General features: G+C 45.5%; 1 protein-coding gene across 1 annotated transcript; it reads right to left on the reverse strand.

Annotated features, from left to right (window-relative positions):
- Positions 1-1,224: 1,224 nt before the first annotated feature.
- Positions 1,225-9,638, reverse strand: LOC140460246 (uncharacterized). The gene is made up of 2 exons (XM_072554683.1): positions 9,524-9,638; positions 1,225-3,686 (listed from the first exon to the last, which is right to left on the reverse strand). The coding sequence occupies exon 2, from the start codon at positions 3,370-3,372 to the stop codon at positions 2,347-2,349; it is 1,026 nt and encodes a 341-aa protein (XP_072410784.1). The 5' UTR covers positions 3,373-3,686; positions 9,524-9,638; the 3' UTR covers positions 1,225-2,346.
- Between the last annotated feature and the right edge of the window lie 1,732 nt (positions 9,639-11,370).

The following is an 11,370-nucleotide window of genomic DNA, read 5'->3' on the forward strand; positions in this document are numbered from 1 at the left end:
GCAATCACCCTCACGTCTAGGCATCAGCAAATCACTGCCTTTCTGTTTTAAAAACTAAAGAAAAGAGGACATGGGCGATATTCTGGGGATGGCAAGAGGTGGCCGAGAAACCCAACCGAGGGTCAGCAATTTTCAGGAGAGGGGAGCTGGACAAAAACAGGAGGATGGAAGGATGAATTTGGGTTGGAATCCTTGGAAAGGTGGATTAATTGCGAGACAGAAATTTCGGGCAGATGATAGTGTTCATCAAACCAAAATTTGTACAGAAAATCCTATTTTCTGCCCTGCACTGACAGCAATGATATCTGTACTCTCTTCTCATAAGGTCTTAGCAGAGGAGGATCAAGATTAGAGTGGTGCTGGAAAAGCACAACAGGTCAGTCAGCATCCGAGGTTTCTCAGATGCTGCCTGACCTGCTGTGCTTTTCCAGCACCACTCTAATTTTGACTCTGATCTGCAGTCCTCACTTTCGCATTAGCAGAGGAGGATCTGCTGTGAAGGCATTCGCAAGAAATTTACTCAGGGCCTGAATATCAGCAGCATTTGAATCCAGGAGGAGATACATTTGTCTGCAGGAAATGATTTCAAACATCAACGTGACTTAATAAGACCCGTGATTACACACAGCCTGTGTGGGAGTGCTCTAGGGTTCTGACTGTGGACAGAATTTTAACTGTTTAGTGAAATGTGGACTAGTGTTCTCGCTGAAGAGGAGCCCTTCACTGGATCGTTGAAGCTGCCAAGATACAATGACCCCCACACCATGGAGACTCTGTGGAAGCAAATTCATTCCTTAAATGGATTGGAGTGTTACCAAGTACGTCAGCAATGTGTGTGGTATAACTGCTTAATGTTTCTAGTGGCCGAGCAGCAGGTGAGAGACAAGTTTGGAACATGAGGATGGCCTCAACTGGGACCTTGTGTTCATGTTAAATGACATGTGACCCCATTACACTATACATTCTCTCTCTCTCTCTCTCACACACACTCAGACACACACGCAGACACACACGCAGACACACACGCAGACACACACGCAGACACACACGCAGACACACACTCCACCGGCTTATACTCCATCACATACACACTTCGCCAAGCGTGCATGTACACAAACACACGCGCATCTCTCTTTTTTTGCATGCACACGTACATATAAGTCTATGGGGTGAATTTGAATTTGCAGATACATTCAAGTTTGCTCAAAAAACACACAATCTGCAGACAGTCAATCCATTTTATAAATTTCTATTTTGGAAATAGAACCAGTCTGACTCAAGATTGGGATACAGACCTTAAGTTACCTCGATAATGTGACTTAAAAGAAATTCTGGAATTTACACTTTAATGAACTGAAATATGCAACCAATTTCAAAGGGTGAAAGACTTAACAGCAACCTAGGTAAGTACAATATATCATTTCTGTTGCTTGAAACTACGATCTTTTGCTATAAATTCTGTGTCTTATGATCCTGCTCCACAGCTACCTGATGAAGGAGCAGCCCTCTGAAAGTTAGTGCTTCCAAATAAACCTGTTGGACTATAACCTGGTGTTGTGTGATTTTAATCTTTGTTTTGAGTGAACACAGCCCACACCTCCTGCTGCTGCCAGTAAACTTTACAATGCTAATGAAACGATGCAGTACCTGCAGAAATAAAGAATTTACAATATCTAATGGTACTCGCTACTCATTCGCTGCTCCTTCTGATACACTGGAAAGTGCTAGGAGCTGAAAGAAATGAGCAGCTTTAAAACAAAAAGACCTGCTGGATCTCACAGCTTTCAATGCCTGAGTCCGATGGAAAGGTTGGGTCACCTTTATTGTGACCCAACTTTGTTACAACTTCAGATCTCCCCAGCTAAAAGACGCACTTGTTTAAACAGCTCAAGCTCAAAGTGCACACATACTGCACCCCAGGCTTGCTTTACTCTTTGTAGTTGGATCCTGGTACAGATTTAAACCAAATGACCTCATTCAACAATTTCAACTTACACACTGTATCCAAGTTAGTTTCTCCCAATCATTTGCCGAGGGGAGGGGGACAGTCAAGAATCAACCACACTGCTGTGGGTTTGGAGTCACGTATAGGCCAGACTGGGTATAGGATGCAGCTGGGGCAACTGAGTGAGTTCTCTCCTGCAATGGCAGTTTCCTTCCCTAAAAAGGATAGGAGTCAATCAGATGGCTATTTCTTCCCCCCGAAATGGCTTCATCATTAGATTCTGAACTCCAGATTTCTGACCAAATTCCAATTCCGCTATCTGCCGCGGCGGGATTCAAACCCGGGAGTCCCCAGAACTGGGTTGGTAGTCCAGTCGATAATAGCACTAGGCTGTTGCTCATTCAATCCCCTTGCGATGGCATGTGAACTCGCTGGTGCCTCTGTAGGTGGGAGGAGTGGGTGAAGTTTTTTCCGCACTGAGAGCAGGTGAGCGGGCTCTCCCCGGTGTGGATCCGTTGGTGCTTCCGCAAGTTGCCCACATGACTGAAGCCCTTCCCGCACTTGGGACAGGTGAATGGCCTCTCCCCGGTGTGCACCCGCTGGTGGGACCGCAGGGTGGAAGAATCAATGAATCCCCTCCCACACTCTGAGCACGTGAAAGGCCTCTCTCCTGTGTGGACCCGCTGGTGCGTCTGCAAGTTGCTCATACGACGGAAGGCCTTCCCGCACTCCTGGCAGGTGAAGGGCCGTGCCCCAGTATGGACCCGCTGGTGGGTCAGCAGGGCGGAAGAATCGATGAATCCCTTCCCACAATGAGAGCATGTGAACGGCCTCTCCCCGGTGTGGACCCGCTTGTGGGTCAGCAGGGTAGATGACTGAGCAAACCCTTTCCCACACACTGGGCACGTGAACGGCTTCTCTCCCGTGTGAACCCTCTGGTGGGTCCGCAAGGTCCACAACCGACAGAAGCCCTTCCGGCACACGGAACAGGTGTATGGCCTCTCCCCAGTGTGGACTTGCTGGTGTTTGAGCAGGCTGGAAGAAACGGTGAATGCTTTCCCGCATTCGGAGCAGGTGAACGGCCTCTCCCCGGTGTGAACGCACTGGTGTGTCAGGAGGTGCGATGCATCAATAAATTTCCGCTCACACTGGGAGCAGGAGAACGGCCTCTCCCCGGTGTGAACCCGCTGGTGCGTCTGCAGCCGGGACGACTGAGTGAATCCTTTCCCACAATGGCGGCAGATGAACGGCCTCTCCCCGGTGTGAACCCGCTGATGTGCCAGCAGGTTGCACAGCCAACTGAATCCCTTTCCACAGTCGGGGCAGGTGAACGGCCTCTCCCCGGTGTGAATGCGTCTGTGGGTTTCCAACGCTGATGGATAAGGGAATCCTTTCCCACAGTCCCCACATTGCCATGGTTTCCCCATGGAGAAAGCTTTCCTTGTGTCACTGTGTTTGAAATTACGAACAGAATGCGTACACAGTCTGTCCCCACCATGAGGGGTGAGATTTTGATCCCCCAAGTTGAGTAAATGATTTGAAGCACTTTTCACAGTCAGTGCACTGAATCTCCCTCGCTTGGGTGTCTCAGTATTCTTCCTGACACACCAGTGTCCAAAATCTCTCAAGTGACAAAAGCAAACATTTCTTCTTGACTTGAACAGTAGCTGATATTCAAATCAAGTGGATCTGTCAGAAGTCGATGGATCATTTGCTTTCAAATTTCGTTCTGCATGTCTTCCTGCAAAAACAAATTCACAAAATAAGCGATTACTGTCAGTACAGTTAAATAAACATAACATCAATGGAAATTCCTGTAGATTCCCAGATGCCTGCTGATCACACATTACCTAGGACACAGAAACCTGAAAATCCTCATGCAGCCAGATAGCCTTAAGTTTGTATGGAGGAAATCTTCATTTAGGTGACAATGACCTGGAACAAGCTGCCTACAAAAGGTGCTGCAAATAGAGCAGAATCAAGGACGTGATAATGAAATGTCAAGGCTGCTTGAGAAAAGAAAGTCAGTAAAGTTGCTGAATGACTTCCTGGTGTCCTATTAAATTACAAAGATGACAAGAATTACGGGAAGTAACTCCATTTCTGCATTAGGTGAAAAATTATAGCCACAAAGCTTTTACAGCAGCCAACAATATCAGATATACACCATATAAAGCAACATATGTCTACATTTGAAATCAATGTGCCAATCCCTTACATGCTACTCAGTTCCATGAGAGACTACCCTTTTAATTGTGAACATGACGAAAGAAGCAATCCTTTTCTAAGGTGCAAACTGTATACGTGCCAAACTGAGGGAATACACAATGAAAATACCTTTAAGAGGGACAGTAAGCATCTGAGCACTTTTGCAGAGTCTGCTCCCTCCCTGGATTTACTCTAGTTGTTACAAGTGAACAGTGTTTCCTCCTTCTCTTTCTCCCGGTCCCAGGATGGGGAATGGAAAGGGGTGACACTGCTTTGCTCCCAGATGTTGCCCAGAGGGAGGGAGTTTCACTCTGAAACTGACAGGGCCACTTCCGCTTTCTGATGTCCACAATGAAGGGGAGGGGGGAGCAGTGGGCCTGCACTGCTGCCCTGCAGCTGAGGCACGTGAGGAAGGGAGGATCATCTGCAAACTCCTTTCGCTCTCTTCCAAAGCAGGAGGTTTCATTTTAGCTTCACGCTCAGAGAAAACCTCCTCTTCTGTGAAACCAACAATTTACTCCCCCCGCCACTCCATGGAAACAGTGATTTGTGAGACTCCAGAGTTGGAGTTGCTAACTCTATGGGGTTTGGTAGAAACTATTTATTTCATGAACCATTTCGATTCAAGCTCACCCTTGCCATTCAAATACTAATTTTACACAGAGGGTGGTTAATCTGTGGAATGAACTTCCTGAGGAAGTGGTGGATGCGGGTCCAATTAAAAGATATTTGGATAATACATGAAAAGGAAAGATATGGAGGGATACAGGTCAGGAGCAGGGAGGAGAGACTAGTTTAATTTCGGATTATGGTTGGCATGGACTGGTTGGACTAAAGGTCTGTATCCATGCTGTATGACTCCATGGCAGGTTCACAGTTCCTTGAAAGTAGAGTTGCAGATAGAATGGATAGTGAAGAACACCTTCTTTTATTGGTCAGTGCAATGAATATCGGAGTTGGGAGATCATGTTGCAGCTGTACAGGACATTGGTTAGACCACGTTTGGAGTATTACATGCAATTCTGGTATCAATGATCCCACCCTGACACACCATACACCAGATCTAGTGACTGAAATTCACTCTGACACAGAAAACAAAATCATTAAATCCCAGCAGTGCAGTAAGAGGCCATTTGGTCATTGAATGGGGCATAGGGGTTGGGAGGTCATATTGCAGCTGTACAGGACATCGGTTCGGCCACTTTTCTGGTCTCCCTGCTGTAGGATTGGAAACTTGAAACTTGAAAGGGTGCAGAAAAGACTGATAAGAATGTCGCCAGTGTAGGAGGTTGCATGGTATAATGAGAGGCTGAATAGGGTGGGGTTGTTTCCCTGGAGTGTTGGAGGCTGAGGGTGACCTTATAGAGGTTCATAAAATCATGAGGGGCATGGATAGGGTAAATAGGCCAGAGGTGGTGGTTGGTACAATTACAAAGGCATCTGGATGGGTGTGTGAAGCGGAAGGATTTGGAAGGATATGGACCAAATATTGGCAAATGGGTCACTAGATTTATACAGGATATCTTGACAGCATGGATGTGTTGGATCAAAAGATCTATTACTGTGTTGTATATCTGTTTGATAACAGTTGCTTTATTTCTGTTGATGTAAATATTGTTATAAATCATAGCTGGGTACTAATAGTTAGATGTAAGGGAGAGAGAATTCCTCAAGTAGGACGTGTGACAAGAATCCTAAAAGACCTCAATTCTGATTTACTATCTAATGAACAAATTTTAAGCACGAGCACCAATTGTGAGTTAATGTCTAATTTTGTTTCATTTTACTTGTTTTATTCTTTGCTATAATGACTCTCTCGGTCTGGATGGTTGACAGGCTGAGAGATTGTAGGTTGGGCCTTTATCGACTGAATGTTTTATTGTTCTGAAAGCTGTAAAAGCGGCTCAAAGGTTCAGCAGAAATCCCGCAGAGCTGAGAACAGTCGACATCTTACTCTGTGGGAACAGGGAGATCAACAGAGGACAGAGAAACCAGGACCTGAAATCCAAGCTGACACCAGACTACCCTGTGATCAGTGCTTTGATTAGCAGTGCCAACCCTCTACCTTTACCTAACTTCCCATTCAACTTGGATGGCACGTATCCCCTCGATATCCAGGATCCAATCGTTGTCATTCCTGAAGTCATGTCTCTGTCAGGGGTCTCAGATCATATTCTCTTCAACGTGTAGTCAATTCATTCACTTTTGTTACAATGCAGCACCCATTCAGACATACAGTCTTCACTTTAAATTTTTGCGATCTTTTGAATCCAGTTTTGATTGCTGGTACACTTACTCTCCGTGTCCCTTTCTATCATTCTCTGATGTTCATTTTCCACATCACTACATTGCTCACCTGCCTTGATTTGGATTGGCCATGAGAAATGCATTCACAGTAATAGAAGCAGGAGTAGGCCATTTGGCCCATCGAGCCTCCTCCACCATTCATTAAGATCATGGATGATCGATCCATCATCTCAGCTCCTCTTACCTGCATTATCCTGACTACCCACCATGTAAAATCTACGACTACCCACATTCACCCACCATGAAAAACCCCATCGAACTGTGTCTTGAATATGGCTGCTTCTATTGCTTCCTTGGGCAAAGAATTTCATAGATTCACCACTCTCCAAGAAAAGCAGTTCCTTCTTCCCTGTCCTAAACCTACTCCCCCTAATTTTGTGGCCCAGTCTCACCCACCAGCAGAAACTACTGGACAGAGTGGATAAAGGGTGGCATGCTCTTTGGAGGGGTCAGTGTGGATTTGATGGGCTGAATGATCTGCTTCCACACTGCAGGCCTTCTATGACTTACTGCAGTTGTGTTTGCCCCAGATCACAGACCCAGAACCTCTCATCTTCTGCAAATTGAAAGACAAGTCCCACCCTGCCCTCTCATGTGTGTGTTGTCTAACTGTTTAATCGTTTCTAGTGAATACAACCCATACCTCCCACTGTTGCCAGTAACCTTTACAATGCTGATGAAACAATGCAATACCTGCAGTGCTGAAAATTGTAAGGCTTCTAACAATACCAGTTACTGATTCCTTCTGATGAACAGCATTGGAAATACAATGTTGGAGGTTGAATGAAATGAGCAGTTTAAAACAGAAGGAGGAAGTGAGGACTGCAGATGCTGGAGACCAGAGTTGAAAAATGTGGTGCTGGAAAAACACAGCAGGCCAGGCAGCATCCGAGGAGAAGGGCTTTTGCCCGAAACGTTCCTGTTCTCAGTTTAAAACAGAAACCCACCTAACCCTTCACTAGGCTCCCCGCTCAGGATATTTTACTTTTTGCCAGCAAACCTTAAAACACTTCAACCCCACATTGCAACAAATTCCCACTTTCCACCAAAATCCTGAATGACCTCAATCAGTTGCTGTCTCACAAATGAAAGATTTCATTGCAGCTTCTGTTCCCAGTAAGGGCAAAACATCTTTGAAAGCTGCTCTTAAAGTCTAGTCTTCACAACGACACTGCTGTTTTCCTTCAGTCCAACTCATCCATGCTGACCAGATATCCTAAATTAACATAGCCCGTATCCCTCTCAACCCTCCCTATTCACTTACCCATCCAGATTCTTTTGAATTGTTGTGACCATACCAGCCTCCACCACTTCTTCTGCAGCTCATTCCATGCATGCATCACCCTCTGCGTGAGAAAGTTGCACGAGGTTCCTTTTAAATCTTTCCCCTCTCACCTCAAACTTATGCCCTCTAGTTCTGGACCCCCTACTCTGGAGAAAAGGTCTTGGCTATTCACCTGATCCATGCCCCTTATGAACTTCTATGAAGTCACCCCTCAGCCTCCAATGCTCCAGGGAAAACAGCCCCCACCTATTCAGCCTCCCCTATATAGCTCAAACCCTCCAACTCTGGCAACAACCTTGTAAATCTTTTCCAAACTGTTTCAAAGGTTTGCAACATTTTTCGTGTAGCAGGGAAACCAGAAACGCAGTACTCCAAAAGTGGCCGAATCAATGTGCAGCCACAACGTGACCTCCCAACCTCTGCACTGAAATGCACTGACCTATAAAGTGTACCTGCGACTCCTCTTGCAAGGAACTATGAACCTACACTCTCAGGTATCTTTGTTCAACAACACTTCCCATTAACTGCATAGATCCTGTCCTGATCTGCCTTTCCAAAATCCAAATTCCAAAATGGGGTTGAGAAATATCACTTTTGATTGAATAGCAGAGCAGATCTGATAGGTTGAATGCCCTAATTTCTGTTCCTATGTCATATAGTTTCTTGCTGTCCTGGACACAGTGAGCAAGAATCGGCCATTGTTTATCCAGCCTGTACCAGCATTGAACAGTTCATAACTGGATTTGAATATACTTACATCAAGGTGGATAGGCTGGGACTTTTTTCACTGGAGCATAAGAGGTTGAGCGGTGACCTTATATAAAATCATGAGGGGTATAGATGAGGTGTGCGGTGAATGTCCTTTCCTAAGGGTGGAGTTTTCAAGATTAGGGAGTAAATTTTGAAGACAAGAGGAGAAATATTTTTAAAAGTCATGAGGGCCAACTTTTTTTTTTAGAGAGAGTGGTTTGTGTGTGGAATAAATGTCCAGAGGAAGTGGTAGATGCAGGTACACTTACAATGTTTAAAAGATATTTATAAGTACATGAATATAAAAGGTTTGGAGGGGCAAAACACTGGCAGGTGTGATTAGATTAGTTTGGTTTGAGAATATAGTCAGCATGGACTAATTGGACTGAAGGGTCTGTTTCTGTGCTGTATAACTCTGTAACTGTTCTGCACTGGTCTGAAAACCATTTTCTTGCCTTTCCCCATAACGATCCATTTTTTTTTTGTTCTTCAAAGTTAAATGAACTCAGCCTTGAATACATTCAATGATCTACTTAACTGCAGGAAGACATCTCCACTTCTGAACTCAATTCCTCTTGTTTTCCTTATTGCTTGCTGCACCTGTCTGAAAGCTGGCATTGGCTGGTGTAGAAGGATGCTGAGGCCCATTTGTCCAATTACACATCATCCCTGATGAAGAGGTCGTGCCCGAAACGTCGACTCTCCTGCTCCTCGGATGCCGCTGACCAGCACCACACTTTTCAACTCTGGTCTCCAGCATCTGCAGTCCTCACTTTCTCCACATCTCATTATATCACCATTTAAACAATGCATCTCCTTTGCTTTTTTTTTTCCCCACAGCAAAGGCTATAACTTCACATTGTAGCACTGCATTTGCTAAGTATTTGCAAACTGAGACACAGACCTAGATCAACTTTTCCAGAGTCTGTCCCCTCCCTCGATTCACTCTTTCCTTTCAGTTGCTGAAGTCAACAATTGAACCCCAGAATAAAAAAAAAAGTGGTGAGAAAAGAGACTGTTGTACTCACAAATGTTGGACAGAGGAAGGAAGTTACAGTCTCGGGTGAAGTTCAATCTGCAGTCAGAGAGAAAGGAGCAGCTTCAGGAGCTCACGGTCCAATCTCCGCATTTCAACAACAGCCGGCTCTGAATGGCAGGAGGACCAAACTCCTTCCAGTCCTCCAAGGTTTCCCATTGGTCCATGGAAAGGGGTTCTGCGCCGTTTCCGTGGACACCCAGGAGTATGCGCAGTGTTTTGCTGACACCGGTGGACCTGTGCAGTGCTTGCTGACACCGCGGAGTACGTTCAGTGGAGATGCTGGTGTTACTGACAAATTTTAATGTTGAAAATCACACAGCACTCGGTTATAGTCTATCAGGCTTATTTGAAAGTACTAGCCTTTGGAGCGCTGCTCCTTCCTTAGGTGGTTGTGGAGTATAAGATCGTAAGACAGATAATTTATGATTTTACGATGTCATATTCAACAGCCACTGATGAAGGAGCAGTGCTCCGAAAGCTAGTGCTTCTAAATAAGCCTGTTCGACTGTAACTTGGTGTTGTGTGACTTTTAACTTTGTACACACCAGTCCAACACTGGCACCTCCAGGTCATGACAAATTTTAAGTGTCCAAATGCGAATAGGAGAGAAAATAGCCGAAGCCACAATGTTTTTCCCCTGTGCCTCGACATTTTGTCCCTTTTGCATTTTGTCTGGCTGTTCAACATTTCTGTCTTTTCCCCAGGGTAGATGTAGTCCAAAACTAGAGGTCATTAGTTGAGGGTGAGAGGGGAGCGATTTTAAATGATTTAAATGACTAGGAATAGAACATTCAACATTTACAGGGCAAAAGTGAGGACTGCAGATGCTGGAGATTAGATTCAAGAGTGTGGTTTTGGAAAAGCACAGCAGGTCAGGCAGCATCCAAGGAGCAGGAAAATCGACATTTTGGGCAAAAGCCCTTCATCAGGAAATAGCCACGGGGAGCTGCAGGGCTGTAGTGCAATCAGATGTTTCTGGGTGGGACGCTGTTGGGAAGGTGTGAATTTGATGGCCGAATGGCCTGCAGGGATGATATGAATCCACTGCCTTAGTCACGTGTATATTGAGAAATGAATGCCCCAAGTCTACTGTGGGAGGAGTAGGTTCCAGTTCATGGGACACTGACACCGGTCCTGGGGTAACCCATTCACCCCTTACAGCCTGACCTTTGTTGTGGCCAAACTGCACATACGCCGATGCAAGTTTCAGAAAGATTTCTGCAGCTTTTTTTAAGAATATGAACATGCTTCCAGACTGTAATGATGTTTCTGAATATATCATTTTAGCTATTCTCAATTTTAAAAACCAGCTATTTCTCGGACACCCTTTATGCCAGGTAGAGTCATCATCATCCATGCTCTCTCTCTCCTTAGAAGGGTTTGATACAGCGATCAAAGAGGGCTGAGGCACAAGAAAGGATGGGGTGGGGGTTGGTGCATGCTGGTGGTGGTGGAGAAGGGAGAGAAGATGGACGAGGAGACAGAGGTTGGTGGGTAGAGAAAGACTGTGGGGTTCAGAGGGTTGGGGAGAGAATGGGGGGTGCAGTGTGAGGAGAGAGAATGGGGGTGCAGAATGTGGGGAGAGAAAGAATGGATGGGGGGTAGTGGGTGGAGAGAGAATGGACACGGGGACACAGTGTGAGGAGAGAGACAGCACAAAATTCTACCTTCTCCAGGACTGGTGTCAGTGTCCAACGAACTGGAACCCACTCGTCCCACAGCAGACTTGAGGCAATCATTTCTCAATATACACGTTGTTAAGGCAGTGGAATAATATCAACTCTACAGGCCATTCAGCCCATCGAATTCACACCAACCTTCCTAACAGCATCTCAC

The sequence above is a fragment of the Chiloscyllium punctatum genome, chromosome 36 (assembly GCF_047496795.1).
Source record: "Chiloscyllium punctatum isolate Juve2018m chromosome 36, sChiPun1.3, whole genome shotgun sequence".
NCBI classification, from domain to species: Eukaryota; Metazoa; Chordata; class Chondrichthyes; order Orectolobiformes; family Hemiscylliidae; genus Chiloscyllium; species Chiloscyllium punctatum.

Bases quoted from the DNA above. Each gene is read 5' to 3' on its own strand.
- LOC140460246 (XM_072554683.1), bottom strand. From the start codon at position 3,372: ATGGGGAAACCATGGCAATGTGGGGACTGTGGGAAAGGATTCCCTTAT.